The 24,400-nt window shown below is 44.8% G+C and overlaps 1 protein-coding gene across 4 annotated transcripts; it reads left to right on the plus strand.

Moving 5' to 3' along the window:
* Positions 1-5,382: 5,382 nt before the first annotated feature.
* Positions 5,383-13,603, plus strand: LOC100384382 (uncharacterized). Of its 4 annotated transcripts, none has more exons than NM_001362355.1 (5): positions 5,739-6,177; positions 6,953-7,284; positions 7,384-8,169; positions 8,720-9,862; positions 10,529-13,445. In NM_001362355.1, the coding sequence occupies exons 2-5, from the start codon at positions 7,083-7,085 to the stop codon at positions 13,270-13,272; spliced, it is 4,875 nt and encodes a 1,624-aa protein (NP_001349284.1). In that variant the 5' UTR covers positions 5,739-6,177; positions 6,953-7,082; the 3' UTR covers positions 13,273-13,445. The 4 variants fall into 4 exon arrangements, with proteins under 4 accessions (XP_035815690.1, NP_001349284.1, XP_035815689.1 ...); XM_020539126.3 differs by lacking the exon at positions 5,739-6,177 and adding an exon at positions 6,236-6,845 and having other exon boundaries at positions 10,529-13,603; XM_035959797.1 differs by having other exon boundaries at positions 5,383-6,177; positions 6,953-8,169; positions 10,529-13,603.
* The last annotated feature ends 10,797 nt before the right edge of the window (positions 13,604-24,400 follow it).

A 24,400-nucleotide genomic window follows, 5' to 3' on the forward strand; every position in this document is an offset into this window, starting at 1 on the left:
GGCGTTGGGAGCTCGGTGATCACCGTGAAGATCTTGTTGGTGACCCGACTCAAGTTTGTAAGCGGTCTCGAGGGATCCACCACGCCGGAGTGGCAAAGGATCATCTCGTAGTGAGCACTTGGTTCTTGCGAGGACCAAGGGGGAGCGATACCCTTGCGCGGGTGCTCTAACGAGGACTAGTGGAGAGTGCCGACTCTTCGATACCTCGGGAAAATTGGAGGAGTCTTCTAAACCTTGCTTTACATTCCGCACTTAATTCAAGCACTTTACATTGTGTATTTGTTTAGCAAGTATTTGAAGTATTGTCTTAGCATTGTTGCATTTCTAGTATTATATTCTTAGTGCTAGTTGTTAGGGTGAAGTTGGGCTCTTGCTTAGCTCTTGCTTAGGTTTTAATTAGTGTTGATTTTTAGAAAAGTCCAATTCACCCCCCTCTTGGGCATCGTGATCCTTTCAACATGCTTTACAATAAAAACATGTCATATAACTTTTCTAATAATGATATCATGGCTTAATAAAGTGCTCACACCGTCATAACTAAAACGATAGTTTATACATAATTTCCTTTCTAATGAATTAGATCATTTGTTCCTACAATAGAATTAAAGATAATTAATAGATTAATTATCCTTTATCATAATTTATTTATCAAACCTATAGTCAATTGTTCTTAACTAGATTTATGGCATGATTAATGATTTCATAGAATTTAGTCCACATTATATACGAATCACTTAGCTTTTCCTAAAGGATAAAATAAAGTAATAAGAGTTTAAGTTCTTTTATAACTTAAAATGTTACTTTATATATTGACTTCGAATATAATAATATAGGCTATGTGTCTTCTAATGAAATTAAAAGATAGTTATTTGTTCATTATCTTTTGCATGAAAATCCACTTAAGGCCTATAACCTAGCCTTTCATAAAATAGGTGTTTAATAATAATGATCTTTTCACATAAAACCTATTTAGACTTATATCTTAGTTTATCATAAGTGAATGTTTAACAATGAAGTATAATACATTTCATAATGCTTCTAAAATTAATAACGTGTTTCGTAGCCCATTAACCTTTAGATATATAACTTATATCTTTTCGAAAAGATTAAAAAGGTTTAATATCGTTATAACGTGTTTTATCGTCTTATAAACCCTTAATCTTAGACATATCACATATGACGTGTTATAAAAGATTAAATGGGTGAACTTAATATTTGTAGATTCAATTAAGATATTTTTAAGCTCATGTCTTGTTTTATAAAGTAGATCACACATTTTTGAAAAGAATACCTTCTTATTATAACCCTTGAGTGTAATGTTTTTGAAAAGCGAACGCTCTTTTCGTTAAGCTTTCTTTTAGCTTTGCGCATGGTGAATGTTGTATGTTATTGAGTGGTGTTTGTTTCTTCTTGTTTGTTTGTGTGATATTCAATGGTTGATCTAGTAGTTAAGAATCAAGATCTATTCCTATCCGTGGAAGAACCTCAAGTTTTCAATAAGCATGGCAAGTGGACTTCTCCCTCTGCATACTCTGTTTGATCCCAAACAATACATTTATTAAAGTTTACTTTTTGATTATATATGCATAATTTGATGGGTTACCTATTCGGATACACCTAACATTTTCTACCATATTCCTTGATCAAACTTGGGTATTATAATTTACCTTCGTAGCTATGCTATTGCTACAACTTAACTTTATGCAGTCACTCCTGTTTATGATATTAATGTTCCAAATGGTGAGTTTACATTATTGTTGCTAATCCGATGATTAAGCAAGATCATATGATTTAATTGGAACATGGAGTGACCACCCGGGAAACAGTGCTACCATGAGGGTGGTATGGGACGCCCTTGGCTAAATAACTAGAGAAGTCTTATGTTGGGTGCTGGTCGTGGTCGACCGGAATGGGGGCATCTGGCAAGCGCTTATATTCCGGCTCAGGCAGATTGGATACGTGCATAGTTCCCAAAGCTTTACCCTGTAGTCTAGTATATAAGTTCTTTACGTTAGGTGTACTTTATGCAGTTTGACCATTTTCAGCATTTGCATAATGAGGACTCTAGGGAAAAGCCTCGTAGTGAGACCCTAGCCATTCACCTCGGAAGTGAATATGAGTCTAGCTAACCCGAGCTAGAAGGGAATCGTGACTCATGGGTAAAGATGTGCCACCTCTGCAGAGTGTAAAACTGATATATCAGCCGTGCTCACGGTTATGAGCACCTGGACTCCTCACATGATAATTGAACTTGAAGATGGAAATAAATCGAAAACCGATGATCTACCAATGGTTTGCTTAAGTGGTTTGACTTAATTGTTTTTGATATACTCTTGTACCTTTGTTTAATGGGAATACTTGGGATTCACACTTATTAGTAAGACATGTGTTGTTAATAAAATGTTGACCAACTAAAATGCTTATTGCTCAACCTTAGCCTCACCTTGTTAAACTTGCATTAGTTTTTTCCCCACTTGCTGAGCCCTGACCATAAGTGAGCTCACCCTTGCTTAAATTTTGATCAGAAGTTTGCAGATGAAGTTATGATGCTGAGCTCCATGGATGCTAGTCTAGTGATACCCCCGGTCATCTTCCTGTGGATGAATGTCCTTGTTTCGCTGTACTTTGATGAATAAAGGTTTAGACATTATGTCTGTTCGAAGTGTAATATGTTAATATAATCGTTATTTACGCTTTTATGCATTGTTCTTTTGATATATTACACTTGTGATGTCAACATATGTGTGAAAATACATCCTGGCACACATATGCGATGCACCCGGCTCTGCCCCGGAAACCGGGTGTGACATCGGGCTTAACATCTTTCATCCCAAACTTCTTTAGGATATCTTGTGTGTACTTCGTTTAATAGAGGAATGTCCCTTCCTTGAGTTACTTCACTTGAAATCCGAGGAAGTAAGTCAACTCTCCCATCATGGACATCTCAAATTTCTACATCATCACCCTGCTAAACTCCTCACATGACTTTTGATTAGTAGAACCAAATATTATGTCATCAACATGTTTTTGGCATATAAACTAATCACCATTGCAAGTCTTAGTGAAAAGAGTAGGATCAGCTTTCCCAACCTTGAAAGCATTAGAAATAAGAAAATCTCTAAGACATTCATACCATGCTCTCAGGGCTTGATTAAGTCCATAGATCGCCTTAGAGAGCTTATACACATGGTCGAGGTACCTGTTATCCTCGAAGCCATGAGATTGCTCCACGTACACCTCCTCCTTGATTAGCCCGTTGAGGAAGACGCTCTTCACGTCCATTTTATAATGCTTAAAAGAATGGTGAGTAGCATAGGCTAATAGTATGCGAATAGACTCAAGCCTAGCTACAGGAGCAAAAGTCTCCTCAAAATCCAAACCTTCGACTTGTGCATATTTTTTGCCATAAGTCTCGTCTTGTTTCTTGTCACCACCCCATACTCGTCTTGTTTATTGCGGAACACCCACTTGGTTCCCACAACATTTTGTTTAGGACGTGGCACCAAACTCCACACTTCATTTCTCTTGAAGTTGTTTAGCTCCTCATGCATGGCCAACACTCAGTCTGGATCCTGCAAGGCTTCTTATATTCTGAAAGGCTCAATAGAAGAAATAAAGGAGTAGTGCTCACAGAAATTAGCAATACGTGAGTGCGTAGTAACTCCCTAGCTAATGTCACCAAGGATTTGATCCACTGGATGATCCTCTTGAATATTGGTGCAGACTTGAGTTGGAGGTGCATGTGATACTTCTCCCTCCTCCTTTTCTTCTTGTTCTCGTGCTCCCCTTGATCCATGCCTTCGGTTACCCGAGACACCTTCAGGCGCCCATCGTCTTGAGGTAAGCCCTCAAGCACCCGAGACACGCTCAGGTGGCCGTTGTCTTCTGGAGACACCCACAGGCGGTGAAAGGGAAATGTGCCATTGGGACATTTCTAGTTTGTTTTGGTGATTAAATGCTCAACACATTGTCTTAGACTAACATCGTGATGTATGAGTATAAGCACGAGTATTTGAATGGTAAATTGAAAAATAGGAAAAATGCATTTGGTATGTTCACCGCGGTTTATGGTACACTCCATGTTTGCACGTATGACTTTACAGCCATACGACCGCTACACATTCTATATAGGTCTTGAGTGCACTGAGTTTAGTTTGCCTTGTGATGTCGACCATCACATATTTAATATGTTCTACCTAAGATGTATCAACTAAGATTATCTCTAGCAGCTTACCCATCATCTATCCCATCTTATATCCTATTTCAAACTCTACTATGTGAACAATGCAAAACAATATTTTAGATGACCATATAGATAACCTGCTCGACATGATCGAAGCTTTTGCTAAGAAGCAGTCCGTAGCCCCTTGATGATGAGGGGACACAGACAACGAAAAGAGCATCTAGTGTAATGGTTAATGCTTTCGAGTAGCACCTCCAAGGCCTTGGGTTCGACCCCTCTCGGGACGATTTTTGGGCTTGGTTAAAAACTCTCCTCGCTGTGTCCCACCCGCTCTCGAGTTACGTCATGCGCGTCATCCTCCGACTGAGCAGTTGTAGAGTGGGTGGTGACAGCCCACTAGTGACGGGGGATTTTCTCGGCCGAGGTTATGTTTATGTCTCTTCTTAATATAATTCCGCGAGGGCGGTCTTTCCCCCTTCGCCCGAATTTTTAGGCGGTGATACAAAAATTCTGCATAACCACTATATCTAAAACAACTCTACAAGTGTTGACATGGTATGGTTAATTAAAATAATGTCAACACATAAACAAAAAACTAAAGAAAAACCCACAACTTTTTTTTATTAAAAATGAACATTAGAGCGTTTTGAAGAGGGCCCTAAACAATGTTGTATTTTAAAATATAAGCCCCGGAAACATAAAACGACACCAATATTGATCCTATTTTATTAAAATTCATCAAACTATTATATGTTTCGGTCTCTGGAGTCTTAAATATAGTACCTTATATATTGAAGTCATATCCTTATTTTTTCTTAATCTACAATTATTTATTTTCTAATAACAAGATTTATTTTCTAAATATCTGCTGGAGTAATTTTTTTGATGTCTAAAATATTTTAACTACAGTCTTATTTCGATTTCTAGAGCTATATTTTAGAACTCATGGAGATGGTCTTAGACCAACTTCAGCATGTCGTACGTATGTTTAACAATATTTTTAGGAACAATTGGATCTATACCATTAAAAGATCCAAACTTTAGATATATACCATGGACCCACATGTCATTGACTCATGTGGATCCACATGTAAGTGAGATAGTAATGGTATGGATCCAAAGTGGTGATCTTTTAATGGTATGTATCCAAATTTCCCATATTTTTACTATAGATGTATTGTTTGGAGATAAGATTTTGAAATATGGAGTAAGATAAGGAGTATAATAAAAAAAATCTGGTGTAGATATTATTAGTCCACCACAGCTGTCAGCCGGGTTCCCTGAGCGCGCAGCGCAGCCTGTGGACCATACACTTTCACCCGCCCCGACCCGTCAGTAATCGTGCCATGATTGCTTTTCGACCTGTTCCCAGGGCCGATCCAAGCCGTCCGTCTCCTCACCAAGCGGCCCGGATCCCTCCTCTCCGGCCACCCCAAAACACGCCCGACGCCAGCGCCACCGAAATCCCCCAACCCATGCAGCGCAAGCATTACCATAACCTCCTCGCATATCGGCCCGCGCTGCTGCCGGAAGCAGATCGGAGCAGCCTCTTCGGCTCTTGGCGACGGATGTTGCTCGCTTCGTTTACCACGACCAGATCTGCGATGGCTTCTGCTCGCCTCGCTCGCTACCCACCAGATCCCGGCGCCTCCCCCCTCGTCGCTCAATTCTGCTCCGCCGCGCTGCGATCGATCCGCTCCCAGACGACGATCGCCCGGCGCGGATCAGCAGCCGCCGGGGCTGCTCCGGCGTCGCGAATGGCCGCGCTCGCCGGGCCGACAAGCAGCGCAGATCGTGGGGCTCGCCGGCGGCACCGGCTTCGGCCTCGTCTTCCGTGGGGACGGCAGGCGCGAGGCGGTGCCCTGCCCGCCGCGGACTGCCTCTGGGAGTTCGCTTCCGTTACGGCACCTGCCATCCTGGCCGTCGGTCGGGGGCTGGCGTTCTCGTGAATCCCGTGGTGGGCCGGGGGCAGAAGCGGTAACTCGCCGGGCCAGGTAGGAAGTTTTGCCTTGCTTGCTGCGTTGCCAATCTCGCTTATCCTTTCCGTGTTCCGTCCTTTCCGTGTTCCGCCTTTTTTTGGTCACCGAATAAATAAATGAAACAAATAAATAAAAGAAAACAGCCTGTTATTAAATGGGCGAAATCCCGGAATTTATTTCTTTTCCCCCTCCCGGTTCTCTCTCTCTCTACGCCCTACGGGGGGCCGCGGACGTGAGGGGCGCGCATCAAATCGGGCTCAGGCCCGGCCGGGCGCATCCGCTTTATCGGCTCACGTTGGCGCGGCCTCCGTTTCCTCTCCCATTTCCTTGTCCTCTCTCCCTCTCCCTCTTCCTCCCTCACGGCCTCACCTCTCCAGCCTCCCGCTCACCTCTTCCACCTCTCTACGCTCCCCAGAGGGCCCCAGACGCACCGCCGACGACCCCCGGCGCGGGCGCAGATCAGCGTGCGCCGTGACCTGCCCGCCCTGCCTCCGCTGCTTTCGACCCTGGGAGCGCCTGCCCGCGCCGCCGGGGCGCTTCGTATCGCCGCTTCTCTTTTTGTTCCGCGGCTCTTCCTCGCCGGCAGGCGGCCGGCTGCTGCCCCGCCCACGCCGCGTCTACGTGTCCTCAAGGGGCTGGGCGCTCTTGCCTGTCAAACCTGGTGCCGCCTCCGGTTGGAAACCGTGAGTCCTGAGCTCATGAATCCGTCTCGCCGCGGCCGGCAATCTGGGCTTCCTTAACCTGACGGGCGCGTGGTTCCCTCTGACTCCGTGCGTGCGCCTCTGTGTAGGTTTCTTACGGGTTAGGAGCAGGAGGTCAGAGACTCCCCAGAGTTGGCTTCGCCGCGCGCATGCGATTTGCGGCGGCGGCCGAAGCCTCGTACAGCCGCCGCTGGGACGACGACGACAACGGCGACGTGGATGCCTCCGCCGCCGCCGGATCGAAGGGACTATCTATACCGGGAGGGCCGCAGGCACGACGGCGGCGTCGGCGACTCGCTCCTGCCGCCTGCCCCCACGCCGCCGCGCTGGCGGGACTCGCCGTACCACCCGCCGCCGCCACCGCCCCTTCGGGACCCCGCGCGGCCCTCGCCGCGCCGTGCGCCGCCGTTGGCCTCCTCAGGTGGGCATGCCCCCCGCGAATGCTCAGATCTGAGGCCGCCGCCGCCTCGCCGACCCCCTCTGGTGCCCCTAATTTCCTCCAACCGCTCTGCTATTTCAGAAGGCTACTACCGACAGGGTGGCGGCGCGTACGACCGTTCCTACCCTGATGACCCGCCGTCTGTCTACACGCCGTCGCGCTCGGACCGGTACTGGCCGGAAGACGACGACGGGGGATACAAGGGTTTCGGTCGGTATGGCAGCGGTGGCCGCAGGGACGGCCGTGACATGAGGGGTTCATACCGGAAGTCCCCATACAGGGGCGGCTACGGAAGCGACTTCTCCAGGAACCACTCAGAGCAGCCCCCTCCGCCACCACCCAGGAGGTCTCCCTTGAGGTCAGTTGCCGTTCCGATCTGCTATGACCCTCCGGGCAATAGAATTAACAGAGGGGACAGGGACAACCTCCCACGGGTGACACCATGGCGGAGAAGGGAGAGCAGATCTGAAGTAGCCGATGCTGATGGACCGCTTTCTGTTGGCCAAAGTACTCGGCTCTCTGCTTCAGGGAAGGAGGCTTCAGCTCAGCCTCTGGCCGCGGCAGGTCCTCACGGGACGGAAGACGAGGCACCAAGGAAGAAGGCACGCCTTGGATGGGGTCAGGGTTTGGCCAAGTATGAGAAGCAGAAGGTGCAGGGTCCTTCGGATCCCGCTGAAGTTGTTGCTGATGTAAGTTCAGGTGATGGCGAACAGAAGACCTCCCTTGCGCCTGCGCCTTCTGTTGCATCTGTATTTCCTGCTGCACCACTGCCTGAGTCTGCACCAGCACCTCCTGCTGCTCTTGCACTTTCGTCTGCTCCTATGCGATGCTCATCTCCAGTTACTGCACCGCCATATTGTTCCTCAGGTATGCAACCCGTATTGATTTTTGATCCGTCTCCTTGCTAGCTTGATTGATCTTAATACCCGGTTTCCCTTCTGGTTTCATACACCTTGTACTTTTGTTTGTTGGCTTGGTTAATATATGTTCCGTTCTGTTGTTGAATTAGTTCTAAAATCATAGTGGAACCAAAGCAGTGTGTGCATATTTGCAAACGAGCTCCTCCTGAGGTTCACACATTCCCTTGGTTGCCATGTATGTCATTTGTCATACCTGATTGACTGAAAGCATACCTTCCCTTGGTCTTCAACAGTAATTCAGAGATCCTTCGATTTTCATTGGTCATGTTGGGCAGTAACCTTCATTCACCCTTTTTTTGCTTAAATTTGTACCTAAACATTTATGCTTTAGAGATAACCTACTGGAGAAATAAATTCAACCATTTTTGGTCCCTATGGTTAATGATTCTTTTGATCAGCATGCTAGATACTTCGCATGCAGAATGTACCATAGTTGAAAACACTGTTTTTCACATAGTTTATGGTAGCTTAATAACTCTCCTAAATCTTGATTGCAGCACCTGAAGATAAATCATGTGAAATGACACCAAATACGGTCACTAACTCTACTAAAGATGTCTTGGAAGCTGATGGTAAAACTTTCAATAATGAATTTTCCATCAAGTTAGATCAGCTCGGTGATGATCCTATTAATGGCCTTACAAACATTCTCGTTGAACTTATGCAACATAATGATTCTTGTTCTGGGGATTCAAACGGCCCGACCAGTACATGTAAGCTGCTCCAACTGAAGGAAAGCATTTCCAAGGAGATTGAAAAGACTGAACTCCAGATTGATTCATTGGAAGGCGAACTTAAATCTGTGAATACTGAGGCTGTAACTACTCTTGAAAGTTCTCCCACAGGGGTGACACATACAGAAAATCTGTCACCTTCTGGTGGGACATCAAAGGTTCCTGGAAGTGCCGAGATCTGTGATACATTTGATATGATAAAAGAACCGGGGGAGCTCATTGTTTCTCCTAAGGTACCTGTGGTGCAGGATGCTGATGTCAAAGGGGTCGATATGATGGAGGTTGAAACAGCTCCAGTTCGCAATGCAAAAACAGTTCCTTCAGAAGAGAGTGCTGTAACTCCTGGAGTTGCTGAGGGTAAGGCATGTGCAGCTGCTGATCTTAGCTCATTGATAGCTTCTGAAGAAGCTGGGTCTCAAAATGATATTGACAATGACAGGCCGAAAACTTCTTTGTGCCATGCTGATTCCATGAAAATTAAAGTTAGTGATGAACTACCAGTGAAGCAATGGACATACTGTGATCATATGTCTGATTTACACAGTTCTTTCACATCTGCAAATAATGATATAGCCAAAGAAATGAATGAGGTGCTATTTAAATCATTGCCTGCTGGTACATCTGCCCTTGATTTGTTGGCATCAAGTGATCTTCTTAGCCAACGGAAGATTGATTTGATTGTCAAAGAAAGACTTGGAGTACGTAAAACCAGGCTGAGGTTGAAAGAGCAGATTCTTACAATGAAGTTCAAGGCATATCGTCACTTGTGGAAAGAGGATGTACGGCTACTTTCTGCAAAGAAACAGCGATTGAAGTCTAATAAGCGCATTGATCAGAATAACCGAACATCTCAAATTGGATCTCAGAGGCAACGCTTTTCTAACCGCTCACGATTAGCCATGCCTGGTCAGTATTATTTCCATTTTATATCAAAATTTGTTTTAAACTAATCCAGTGAACAACAGCTCTAGATGTGGGTGTCAAAACATACTGTCTTCCATGTTGGTTTATCAATGATCAAGTCTTGATTTTTTGGATTATCTATTTCTGTTTCACATGTTAGCATGACCGTGTAAGTTTCTTTTTTATGTAGTCATGCATGTGATGCGCCTGAACCTTGATTTGTGGCTTCTGTTGGGTTTCAACTCTAGCCTACCCCAACTTGCTTGGGACTTAAAGGCTTTGTTGGTGTTGTTGTCAACTTGTCATGCATGTTGTAGCTTTATAACATATATTGATGTGCATGTCTTGACAAAGTTGCATATTTCCATCCTATAGTCTTAAGTGTTGACTGAATGTTCATGGTACTGTACAATGCAGGAACCTGAAATGAAGAATTAATCTGTATACCTTTATTTAGTCCCACAATGATAATACTGTGTTCGCAGTTCATTTTTCTGTGGATACTGAATATTTGGTCTTATTTTGTTTGGAACTGTCACTTTTTCGTAGATTTGTTCTCTATTTCTATTTTTTGCTCTCATATATTTTATATATGAATAGTTATTTGTACCCTAGTTGAAATCCCATATTTTTGTCCTTTGCTCTTGACTTGCTTATTTTTGTTTGTAGCTGGGAATTTAAGTACATTCTCAACTCCGGAAATGTCAGATGTTGCAAGAAAGTTGTTTTCAGAATCTCAAATTAAGCGCTGCAGAAACTACTTGAAAATGCCTGCACTGATTATTGATGAGAAAGAGAAGGAACACCTGAGGTTTCTGACCAAGAATGGACTGGTTGTGGATCCTGTTTTAGTTGAGAAGGAACGGATCATGATAAATCCGTGGACTCAAGACGAAAAGGAAATTTTTATGGAGATGCTTGCTAAATTTGGCAAGGATTTCTCCAAAATTTCCAGTTTCATCACACATAAAACTACTGCAGACTGTGTGGAGTTCTACTACAAGCATCATAAATCAGACAGCTTCCGAGAAGTGAAGAAACTGTTGGACCTTCATCAACAGCTGCCTGCCAGCAATTACCTTGGAGCGAAATCAGGACAGAAATGGAATCCTGAGTCAAATGCTGCTTCTCTTGATATGCTTGGGGTAGCATCAGCTGAAGCAGCCCATGACCTTGAATATGCAAACAAAGTGGAGAAAATTTCTGTGAAATCCCTCATCCGGACTGCATATGGGTCCAATGTTTCATTTGTGACCAAAAAATCTTCTGATAAGGAGTGCATTGACAATGTGCCTTTGCATGAGAGAGAATCTGTAGCAGCTGATGTACTAGCAGGCATATGCGGCACTCCTTCTCCTGATGGAATGGGCTCATGCATTACTAGTTCTGCTGATCCTGGCCTGAAGATCAGCATGAAAAGAGTGGAGCATGTCTTATCCCAAGAAAATGACAAAAATGTTAATGAGGAAGAATCTCTCTCTGATCAAGAGTGTGAATTTGATCCAGTTGATTGGAATGATGATGAGAAGTCAATTTTCATTGAGGCAATGAATAACTACGGAAAGGATTTTTCTCGGATCTCGTCTTGTGTGAAGAGCAAGTCATATGAACAATGCAAAGTGTTCTTTAGTAAGGCTCGGAAATCACTTGGTTTGGATTTGATCCATCAAGGGGCAGCCGATGTTAGTATGCCAGCTAGTGATACCAATGGAGGGAGGAGCGATACTGACGAGGCCTGTGCTGTGGAAATGGATTCAGCTATCTGTAGGAAGCAGTCTTGTTCAAAGATTGTGCAAGATGTTTGTCCTACTGAAGGAGCCATTTTAGGGCCTGACTCTGTTTTAATCTCTAAGCAGACAGAAGGAGATATATCAAATAGGTGCATTGTTGATGTTAAAATTGAGGAAGATGATAAGGAAGCTGATAAAAATTGCAGCAATGTTGATGATAAGAGGTCCAGTGATAGTACTCATCAAGCTGGCCCTATCAACATCAATTGCCCAGAAAGTACAGATAAGCTGCAAGGAACTGATGATGCCGTTGACCAAGTAAACATGCATAGTAGTGTCCTCAACTCTTCAAATGAGCATGCAATGGCCATGCACTCAGAAGTGAGATCCAGTTTACACTCTGTAGATGTACTTCAAACAGACAAAGCTGAAGGTACTGGTACTGATCCTAGCCAGGTGGAAGAATGTTCACATCATGCTGTCTACACACCGATGACAGCTGGGAATTCTGGTTCCTCAGCTTTCTTAACTTCAGATAGTGGTATCAAGGACAATGTTCACATCTCAAACATGTCTGGTGCCTCCACTGTTAGTCCTGCATTCACTTCAAACTATCAACATTCTCTGCCAGGAGATATGCCCCTGTCGAAACCAAAGCCACTAGTAACCTCCCTTACCCCAAAGGATTTAATGCCTGTGCAGTTCAGTTCAGTTCTTCCTGATCCCACTGCATTTCGTTTTGAGGGCATAAAGCCCAACTTTGAGGACAGCAGTGGCAACAAAGTCAGCAGTGCCCTAGGAGCTAAAGACATTTGCAAGTACCCAGCTTTTAAAGACCCATCTGATAATGAGCATGACACATTGTTTCGTAATATTGATGGTTATATGAATAATCATCTGACAACTGAATTGCCAGTTTTTTCTCAAAGAACTGCAAGTGGCACTGTGAGTACTTCGCAGACAAAATTCCAGAATGGCAGGTCCAGCAGCGTGTGCCTTCCAAACAGTTCTGAGGGGATTCAATGGCCCAGGAAACCTGAAGAAGTACCGGAAGATTCTTTGAGGCCTTGCGCTCGCAATGCAAAAACTGAGGGTGGTGAGAAACAAAAGCGACCTGGTGATGTCAAGTTATTTGGGCAGATTCTCAGCCATCAGCCAACCTTGCCAAGTTCTGGCTCGTTGTGTAATGGTAGCCAGAGCAAGCCTCCCTCACCAAAGATTGACAAAACATCTGTGAGATTGACCAACAATCCAAGGGATCTTGTAGTTTTTTCTTCCAGGCCTGGTGTCAGTCCACATGTGGGTCTGGAGGAAAGATCAGTGAGGAGCTACGGCCATCTGGATGGAAGCACGATACAGCCTGAGCCTCTGCTGGTGATGGCGAAGTGCCAGAGATCCTTGGCCAGTGTACCATTTTACTCGGCTAAGAACAGCACGGTTGGCGTGTTTCCAGATTATCAACAACCTTCAATGCAGCCACATCAATTAGATCCCAAGCCGCTGGAAATGTTTTCTGATTCGCAGAAGAGGAATGGGCTGGAACTCGTCTCGGGTTTCGGCGGTGCTGGTATCCTTGTTAGCAACGTCTCAGACCATGTGGCTGCTCTCAAGGCTCGGTATGGTCCCGGTTCTAAGATAATGGGCAGTGACGCGGATCCTTGGAAAGACATAGGAAGCAGGTAGCACCGATAGCGGTAGCCAGTTCTAGTGCTTGTTTTGTTGCTCGCTGTATCATATTTAGTTCTTTTTTTTTTCTGTAACTTGAATGAAATCGTCAAATGAAGGAAAGTGAATGGCTTTCCTGCCCATACTATTTGTAAGCTTTGCAGTAGTTGCCGGGTTATGTTATTTACTGGCATTAACATTTTTACCTTTATTGCAGCACCATACCCTTTGGTAGCTTGACATGTCAACAGCGGCCCAGCGCCACCGTGGGCTCGTTAGAGGTGATTACCAGGTGTTTTGTCAGCAGGGTTTGATGTTGTCAGTCTATGGAAATTCCTTATTCTCAGTATCCTAGTATGATGGATGGAGTTTTGGTTGAGATTTGTCCTTGCATTGGCCGTTGTTTCAACTTCTTCTGTCAGCATTTCTACGGGTTTATCACTTGTGCAGCTGTGTCTAGATGCATGGATGCACTGAACATTGGCTGGAAGGACATCGACTGTGTTTCCTGGTCATCCTGTCCTCGAAGTGAGTGATTCGAATATTACTCACCTCACCCCATAGCTTTTGACTTGGTTGCACGTGAATTTCTGGTTGGAGCTGGGTTTCCTTGCGGCGCATGTGGATCGGGAATCGCTTTTGGTTTCACGACTCACGAGCTTCTCTCTCGGCGCCGGCTCTTTTCGCAGCGTGTAGGGTTTGGTGGTCCTGGTCCAGCAGCAACAGCTACTACGCCAGCCATGACATTGATGCTTTGCTCGCTTCGATCAAATCGTGTCAGATGAAGCCTGAAGATGATCCACGGCCGCTGTAGCTTGTAGCTTTTTTTTGCCGTTTTTTTAAAGTTCCTGACTTCACCTTGGCTACCTGCTTGCCTCTCACAATGTTCTCCATCACTAGCTACACCCACCATCCATACAATCTCCTCCATCGTCATGCCCACCATCACATTGCTCTGGCGCTCTGGCAATGTACACTTTTTTATGCCACCTCACTAGACATCATTTTAGGTCTGTTCCATCAGAACCTCAAACAACCCCAGCCTAACACATGAACTCAATCCCTAATTCGTGGGGACGTCGAACCACATATGTAGCAATTTCTTTAGAAGTTTTTATGTGTGATTTTCAATGATTACACATGAACTCACGGAGCAAGCAAGAAAAAAAGGGTGCTCACGATAATGAAGGGGGTGTTTGTTTTGGCTTATTTTTAGTTTCTGGCTACCAGAAGTTGCTGCGAACTATTAAACCCTTAGCTTGTCAGTCGGTTTTTTGATAACCGCTTTGGTAAAAATAGTCCAAAATCTATATGAACAATCGTTATGAAAGTAGGTGAAAGGGAAATGGCCTTAAACCATTTCTCATATTTTGGTGCTTGATGACTTTCACAACCATTCGGACTAACTAGTTTGCCCAGTCTCTGCTTCATAGGTTCATAAGATCAACAATTCAGTTTCTAAAGTTAGAATAAGCTCAGTTCCAATCAAATAGGGGTAATACATGGAATAGATGAACTACCAATAGTTCTACTCTTTGGATAAGTTCTAAATACCCTCAGGAATCCTTTCAACACATATAGAAAGGTTGGAAAGCTCAAAATCAACATATCACTATTGTGGAGCAAGTATTGAGCAAAAGAAGATATATGAGTAAAAGAATCAAAATGCAAAGAGGATTGGACTAAGAAGATGAGAATACAACACCTCAAAATGAAGACATAAAAAGAAGCAAAAGTACAAGACTCAAGATCAAGAGAAGCTCAAGAGAGTCAGCGAAGAAATCCAACAATGGGACAAGACAAGTTTACACCAGCCTGTGGTGCACCGGACAGTGTCCGGTGCCCAGGCTGGCACGCCCAGCGAACCGTCCGCTCTCGGGAAAAACTCAGGCGCTCGTGGCTAAAATTCACCGGACTGTCCGGTGAGCCTAGGGCCAACGTCATCTTCACCAACGGTCGACTGCTACGCGGTCAGAAAGGACAGAAGAGCAGAAGCGGTCAGAGAAAGTCAGTCGCACCGGACTGTCCGGTGCCCAGGCTGGCACGCCCAGTGAACCGTCCGCTCTCGGAAAAAACTCAGCGCTCGTGGCTAAAATTCACCGGACTGTCCGGTGAGCCTAGGGCCAACGGTCATCTTCACCAACGGTCGACTGCTACGCGGTCAGAAAGGACAGAAGAGCAGAAGCGGTCAGAGAAAGTCAGTCGCACCGGACACTGTCCGGTGCACCTCAGGGCAGACAAATCCAACGGTCAACTCCAACGGGCAACTGACGTGGCAGGCACCGGACACTGAACAGTGTCATGTCCGGTGCGCCCATCGATAGAAAGCTGTTGCTTTCTGTCCAACGGCTATTTGGGGGGTTGGAGGCTATAAATACCACCCTAACTGGCCATTTCAAGGTGTGGGAGCCCAAGCAACATATCAAGTCATATAGTAGACATATTCAAGCCCTTCCAACCACCTCCATTCATTGATCTATCTCATACACAAGATTTAGCCCACATCAAAGTCTCACAAGTGCCACAAAAGAGAGATCAAGCAAAAGAGAGCTACTCGTGTGTGTTTAGCGATAGTGCCTTGTGAAAATCATTGAGAGAAAGTGTGTGCTACATCTTGTGATTATTTGAGCGTGGATTTTTGACTCCCATTCATCTTCCTCCAAACTTTTTGGAGACTTGTAACGCTAGCAAGAGACACCTAAGTGTGTGGTGGTCCTTGCGAGGTCTTAGTGATCCTTGAGATTAAGAAGAAGCACTCGCCGGTCTTGGTGATCGGTGGAGAGAGGGAAGTGGTTCAAAAAGACCCGTCCTTAGTGGACTCCTCAACGGGGATTAGGTTCTTGGTGAACCGAACCTCGGTAAAACAAATCACCCGTGTCACTTGTGTTTATTGCTTGTGATTTGTTTGTTTTCTCCTTCTCTAAGTTCTCTTGCACTATCCTTTATTAATATTACTTTGTGTTGCTTCGAGTTAAATTCCCATTTAGAGAAGCAACACCTTGCAAGAAAGAACTTGTGTTATTTCTCTTCTCATCTAAGCCCTCTTTCATTATTCTCTATAAACATTCTTAGTAGTATTGCTTTTGTTAATTCCACATTCTTTTAAAGCAATACTCTTTGCAAGCAAATGACTTAGTTTTATACTCCGATAAATTACGCATATTGTTCTAACCACTAATCAAGGGATCAAGTCTGGGTTTAGAGTTATAATTCACATGTTTCGCCTATTCACCCCTCCTCTAGGCGACTTACAATTGGTATCGGAGCTAGGCACTTCATATTGAGTCTAACAACTCGAAGTGATGGCTCGAAGAAGATCCCAAAAGAACAAGAAGACACATCCGAAGAAGAACAATGAGGTAACTCTTGAGATATTACTTTACGATTGTTCTAATTATGCTTCATAGTCTACTAGTGTGATAAATGCTTTTAGAACTATAAACTCACAATTAGAATAAATCTTAGACAAGAGTATTATACCTTCTAGTTATGATAAGAAAAATACTTCCGAGGAAGATCGAAGATGTTTACGCTTAAATCATCTTGCTTTTGACATCTTAGGTAATTCTCTTAGCAAAGAAGATTATCATGCCTTCATAATTAGGTATAATGAACCTATTCATGATGCGCATGATATTTGGACTAGAATTAAAAAAATAGATTTGATGAGTCCAAACATGTTAGTTCATATGATGCTTCTACTTCCTTTAGTCCTTGTGAAACTAACTTTTAGAGGAAGAAGAAGAAAATGAACGGTGGAGACCAAACGATGAATCCACCTCTCCAAAAGGTCTGTCTTCCCATTTCAATTCCCACATATGTTGTGTGTGAGAGCACCTAGAGGGGGGGGTGAATAGGTGATCCTGTAAAATCAAACACTAAATAGCCACAAACTTGATTATAAAGATGTTAGTGTGAGTTAATCAAGTTTATGAAGCGAGCTCTTGCAAACACAAATAATCATAGAGAAGAGCAACACAAGAGACACACGATTTTTATCCCGTGGTTCGGCTAAGTAACATTTGCCTACTTCCACGTTGTGGCGTCCCAATGGACGAGGGTTGCATTCAACCCCTTTCAAGTGATCCGATGATCAACTTGAATACCACGGTCTTTTCCTTTGAGATCGTTTCCCGTTTGCGAGGAATCTCCACAAGTTGGAGCCTCTCGCCCTTACAAGGTTTTTATCACAAGAAGCACAAGAGTAAGGGAGGGAAAGCAACGCACACAAGATTCAATCCGCAGCACACACATGCACACAAGCCAAGACTTGAGCTCAAAGCACAGCACATGAAGTTCACAACTTGAACAGAGCTCAAATCACTAACACAACGAATCAAATGCGTGGAGGTGGAGTCTGGATGTCTTAGTATGCTTAGAGAATGCTTGATGTTGTGCTCCATGCGCCTAGGGGTTCCTTTTATAGCCCCAAGGCATCTAGGAGCCGTTGGACATCAATTTGGTAGGCAATTCTTGCCTTCTGTCGAGTGGTGCACCGGACAGTCCGGTGCACCACCGGACAGTCAATGTAGCAGTCCGGTGCTCGATTTCCTTCCATACGGGGCGCATTCGGCCGTTGGGCTTCGGGACCGGTTGGCGCACCGGACAATCCGGTGTGCCCAACCGACCGTTGGCGCGGACCACGTGTCGCGCGTTGATCGCGCGACCGACTGTTGGTCGCTGGCGCAGTTGATTTATAGCCACGTCGCCTTCCTCTTTTTCCGAGAGCGCCTAGTTGACGCCGAGCCAGCCTAGGGCACCAGATACTGTCTGGTGCACCACCAGACAGTCCGGTGTGCCAGGCCTGAGCTCGTGTTGGCTGAACTTTGCCAACTTTTCTCCAATTCAAATATTCTTTTCTTGGCACTGTTTCTAGCACTTAGATAACCATGTTAGTGTTCAAAGATAATCCACTAAGTCTAGAAACATACCTTGTTCTTGATTTCACACTTCTCACTCATTTGGCACATAAGAACTCACTTAATATGTGTTGGATATCTAATCACCAAAATACTTATAGAAATGGCCCAAGGGCACATTTCCCTTTCAATCTCCCCCTTTTTGGTGATTTATGCCAACACATCAAAAAGTAACAAGAGAAGTGCAACATCAGTGCAAATGAAGACCAATTCCTTTTTCACTTAATATTTGGCATATTTGGATCATTCTTTGCCACCACTTGGTTTGTTTTTGCAAATCAAATTCTTTTTCCTATCTCTAAGTCAACCACACTTGTTTGGGCAAATCGAGAGATATTCCAAGAGTAAAATTGATCAAGTGTCAAAAATTCCCCCTTTTTCCCATAATCAATATTCTCCCCCATAAGAGACCAAATTTTGTAATAAGAGTATTTTGAATAAAATCAAAATCTAACTCTAACTCATCTATTTTGAAAATTCACAAGTGGTTGGCTGATCCATTTTGCTTTGGCTTTAATTTCTCTCCCTTTGGCATTAAGCACCAAAACGGGATCATTCTTGGCCTACTAACCCCATTGCCTCACCAAAATGTCAATTACGAGCAAAAATGCAATGAGAACACAAGTATGAACTTGGAATTAAATACACTAATACCGGAGTGCAGTGGAAGTCTTTTAGTCGTCCAAGTTCACTTTCCCTTTCAATGTACCTTTGAGACTACATCAAGTGTACTCAACCAAACAAGTTAGTCTCAAAAGGGTCAAGTTGTAGCACAACTCCCCCTAGATATGTGCATCATGGGCATACAGACTTGTGAGGTCCGGGGATGACTTGTACAACTTGAGCGCCATAAATATACAACGAATAATGTAAATGCTCAAAGTAACATGATCAAAGGCATAGACTACATGTATGCTATAGATCAATCCAAGTTACGTGAATCTAAGACATTTTAGCTCACTACGCAACCTGCAAAACCTTTTCTCATCTAAAGGCTTGGTGAGGATATAGGCTAGCTGGTTCTCGGTGCTAATGTGGTACACATCGATATCTCCCTTTTGCTGGTGGTCTCTCAGGAAGTGATGCCGGATGTCTATGTGCTTAGTGCGGCTGTGTTCAACAGGATTATCTGCCAAGCGGATTGTACTCTCATTATCACATAGGAGTGAGACTTTGCTCAGATTGTAGCCAAAGTCCCGGAGGGTTTGCCTCATCCAAAGTAGTTGCGCGCAACACTGTCCTGCGGCAACGTACTCGGCCTTAGCGGTGGATAGGGCAACTGATGTTTGTTTCTTGGAACTACAGGACACTAGGGACCTTCCTAGAAATTGGCACGTCCCTGATGTGCTCTTCCTATCAACCTTGCACCCGGCATAATCGGAGTCTGAGTATCCAATCAAGTCAAAGGTAGACCCCTTTGGATACCAGATCCCAAAGCAAGGCGTAGAAACTAAATACCTGAGAATTCGCTTAACGGCCACAAGGTGACATTCCTTGGGGTCGGATTGAAATCTAGCACACATGCATACACTAAGCATAATGTCCGGTCTGCTAGCACAAAGATAAAGTAATGAACCTATCATTGACCGGTATGCCTTTTGATCAACGGACTTACCTCCTTTGTTGAGGTCGAGATGCCCATCAGTTCCCATCGGTGTCTTCGTAGGCTTGGCGTCCTTCATCCCAAACCTCTCGAGAAGATCTTGAGTGTACTTCGTTTGGGAGATGAAAGTGCCGTCCTTGAGTTGCTTCACTTGGAATCCAAGGAAGTAGGTCAACTCGCCCATCATCGACATCTCGAAATTTTGCATCATTACCCTGCTAAACTCCTCACAAGACTTTTGATTAGTAGAACCAAATATTATGTCATCAACATAAATTTGGCAGACAAATAGATCACCATCACAAGTCTTTGTGAAAAGAGTTGGATCGGCTTTCCTAACCTTGAAAGCATTAGCAATTAAGAAATCTCTAAGACATTCATACCATGCTCTTGGGGCTTGCTTAAGTCCATAGAGCGTCTTAGAGAGCTTATATACATGGTCGGGATACCTGTCATCCTTAAAGCCAGGGGGTTGTTCCACGTATACCTCCTCCTTGATTGGCCCATTGAGGAAAGCACTCTTTACATCCATTTGGAATAGCCTAAAGGAATGGTGAGCGGCATAGGCTAATAAAATCCGAATTGACTCTAACCTAGCCACAGGAGCAAAAGTCTCCTCAAAATCCAAACCTGCGACTTGGGCATAACCTTTTGCCACAAGTCGAGCCTTGTTTCTTGTCACCACTCTATGCTCGTCTTGCTTGTTGCGGAACACCCACTTGGTTCCCACAACGTTTTGCTTTGGACGTGGCACCAGGCTCCAGACTTCATTTCTTTTGAAGTTGTTGAGCTCTTGCTACATGGCTAACTGAGAGCACCTAGAGGGGGGGTGAATAGGTGATCCTGTAACACTTAAAACTTAGGCCACAAAATCTTGGTTAAGTGTTAGCACAATAATCGCCAAGTGGCTAGAGAGGAATCTTCAACAAAACACAATAACCAACAAGATCAATCACAGAGATGGCACGATGGTTATCCCGTGGTTCGGCCAAGACCAACGCTTGCCTACTCCATGTTGTGGCGTCTCAATGGACGAGGGTTGCAATCAACCCCTCTCAAGCGGTCCAAAGACCCACTTGAATACCACGGTGTTTTGCTTGCTTTACTCAATCCCGTTTGCGAGGAATCTCCACAACTTGGAGCCTCTCGCCCTTACACTTGAAATTCACAAAGAAGCACAGAGCAAGGGAGGGATTAGCAACGCACTCAAGACAAGAAATCACAGCAACACCACGCACACAAGTCGCAACGAGAGCTCACAACACAACTCAATGAGTTCACCACTCAGCAAGAGCTCTAATTGCTATCGCAAAGAATCAAAGGCGCGGAATCGATGTCTTGGTGCTTAGGAATGTTGTAGGAATACTTGGTGTACTCCTCCATGCGCCTAGGGGTCCCTTTTATAGCCCCAAGGCAGCTAGGAGCCGTTGAGAGCAATCTAGGAAGGCTGATCTTGCCTTCTGTCGACTGGCGCACCGGACAGTCCGGTGCACACCGGATACTGTCCGGTGCCCGATGTCCTTCCAAAAATGGCGCAGTCGACCGTTGGCAGCCTGAGAGCCGTTGGCGCACCGGACAGTCCGGTGCCCTCTTCTAGCCGTTGGCTCGGCCACGTGTCCTGCGCAGATCGCGCGGCCGACCGTTGGCCCTGCCGACCGTTGGCTCACCGGACAGTCCGGTGCACACCGAACAGTCCGGTGAATTATAGCCGTACGTCGCCGTCGAAATCCCGAGAGCAGCCACTTTGCTCGAGCCAGCCTGGCGCACCGGACACTGTCCGGTGCACCACCGGACAGTCCGGTGCTCCCAGACTGAGCAGATTCTTGGCTGCTCGAGCCAATGCATTTTCAATTGGATTTTTCCTGTTTCCAGCACTTAGACACAATACATTAGTCCATAAAACAATGTACTAAGTCTGAGAAACATACCTTTATCCTTGATTTGTACTTTGTCCACCTTTTTACACTTAGGCACTTGTGTTGGACACTAAATCACCAAAATACTTAGAAATGGCCATAGGGCACATTTCCCTTTCAATCTCCCCCTTTTTGGTGATTTATGCCAACACAACATAAAGCAAGTAGAACAAGTACAAAATCAATTCAAATAAGAACTCAAATTGTTTTGATTCAAATTTGACATATATGGATCACTCTTTGCCACCACTTGGTTTGTTTTTGTAAATCAAACTCAAATTTCTATCTCTAAGTCAAACACACATGTTAAGACATAAAGAGAGTTATTCCAAGAGAAATTGATTCAAGATTTCAAAAACTCCCCTTTTTCCCATAATCAATACTTCTCCCCACAAGAAGCCAACTTTTGACAAGAGAGACATTAAAAGAGTTTTGAAAAACCAAAAGCTCTATTCTACTATTTTCAAAATCTCTCAAGTGGTAGCTGATCCATTTATCGCTTTGGCCTTTATTTTCTCCCCCTTTGGCATCAAGCACCAAAACGGGATCAATCTTGGCCCTTTAACCCCATTGCCTCACCAAAATCTTCAAATAAGAACACAAAGGCAATAAGAGTACATGAGATGAACTTGGAATAAGTTACCCTCTCATCGGAGTGCAGTGGAAGTCTTTCATGGTCCAAGTCCACTTTTTCCCTTTCAAACCTCCTTTGAGACTAAATCAAGCAAACTCAAGCAAACGGTTAGTCTCAAAGGGTCAAGTTGTAGCACAACTCCCCCTAAATATGTGTATCACTTGCACAAGGACTTGTGAGGTCCGGGGAGTGTTTGTACAACTTGAGCACCACAATAAGCAACAAAATGCAGAATGAACATGATCAAAAGCATAAACATATGTATGCTACAATTCAATCCAAGTTTCGCGAATCTAAGACATTTAGCTCACTACGCAGCCTGCAAAAGGTCTTCTCATCTAGAGGCTTGGTAAAGATATCGGCTAGCTAGTTCTCGGTGCTAACATAAAACACTTCGATATCTCCCTTTTGCTGGTGATCTCTCAAAAAGTGATGCCGGATGTCAATGTGCTTTGTGCGGCTGTGCTCAACAGGATTTTCCGCTATTCGGATAGCACTCTCATTATCACATAGGAGTGGGACTTTGCTCAGATTGTAGCCAAAGTCCCTGAGGGTTTGCCTCATCCAAAGTAGTTGCGCGCAACACTGTCCTGCGGCAACATACTCGGCCTCAGCGGTGGATAGGGCAACGGAAGTTTGTTTCCTAGAATTCCATGACACCAGGGACCTTCCTAAGAATTGGCACGTCCCCGATGTACTCTTCCTATCGACCTTACATCCAGCATAGTCGGAATCTGAGTACCCAATCAAGTCAAAGTTAGACCCCTTTGGATACCAGATCCCGAAGCAAGGCGTAGCGACTAAATATCGAAGAATTCGCTTCACAGCCACTAAGTGACACTCCTTAGGATTGGATTGAAATCTAGCACACATGCATACACTAAGCATAATATCCGGTCTCCTAGCACATAAATAAAGCAAAGAACCTATCATGGACCAGTATGCTTTTTGATCAATGGACTTACCTCCTTTGTTGAGGTCGGTGTGTCCGTCAGTTCCCATCGGCGTCTTTGCGGGCTTGGCGTCCTTTATCCCAAACCGCTTTAGCAAGTCTTGCGTGTACTTTGTTTGGGAGATGAAAGTGCCGTCCTTGAGTTGCTTCACTTGGAACCCAAGGAAGTAGTTCAACTCGCCCATCATCGACATCTCGAATTTCTGCGTCATAACCCTGCTAAACTCTTCACAAGACTTTTGATTAGTAGAACCAAATATTATGTCATCGACATAAATTTGGCACACAAAAAGATCACCATCGCACGTCTTAGTGAAAAGAGTTGGATCGGCTTTCCTAACCCTGAAAGCATTAGCAATTAAAAAGTCTCTAAGGCATTCATACCATGCTCTTGGGGCTTGCTTAAGTCCATAGAGCGCCTTAGAGAGCTTACACACGTGGTCGGGGTACCGTTCATCCTCGAAGCCAGGGGGTTGCTCCACGTACACCTCCTCCTTGATCGGCCCGTTGAGGAAAGCACTCTTCACATCTATTTGGTACAACCTGAAAGAATGGTGAGCGGCATATGCTAGCAAGATACGAATTGATTCTAGCCTAGCCACAGGAGCAAAAGTCTCCTCAAAGTCCAAACCTGCGACTTGGGCATAACCTTTTGCCACAAGTCGAGCCTTGTTCCTCGTCACCACCCCGTGCTCGTCCTGTTTGTTGCGGAACACCCACTTGGTTCCCACAACATTTTGCTTGGGACGAGGCACCAGTGTCCAAACTTCATTGCGCTTGAAGTTGTTGAGTTCCTCCTGCATGGCCAACACCCAGTCCGGATCTAGCAAGGCCTCTTCTACCCTGAAAGGCTCAATAGAAGAGACAAAGGAGTAATGCTCACAGAAATTAACTAATCTTGAACGAGTAGTTACTCCCTTGCTAATATCACCCAATATTTGGTCGACGGGATGATCCCTTTGGATCGTCGCTCGAACTTGGGTTGGAGGTGCCTGAGGTGCTTCTTCCTCTTCAGCTTGATCATCCTGTGCTCCCCCTTGATCATGCGCCTCCACTTGAGGTACCTGTTCGTCATCTTGGGTTGGGGGATGCACCATAGTTGAGGAAGACGGTTGATCTTGC

Source organism: Zea mays, chromosome 6 (genome assembly GCF_902167145.1).
Source record: "Zea mays cultivar B73 chromosome 6, Zm-B73-REFERENCE-NAM-5.0, whole genome shotgun sequence".
NCBI classification, from domain to species: domain Eukaryota; kingdom Viridiplantae; phylum Streptophyta; class Magnoliopsida; order Poales; family Poaceae; genus Zea; species Zea mays.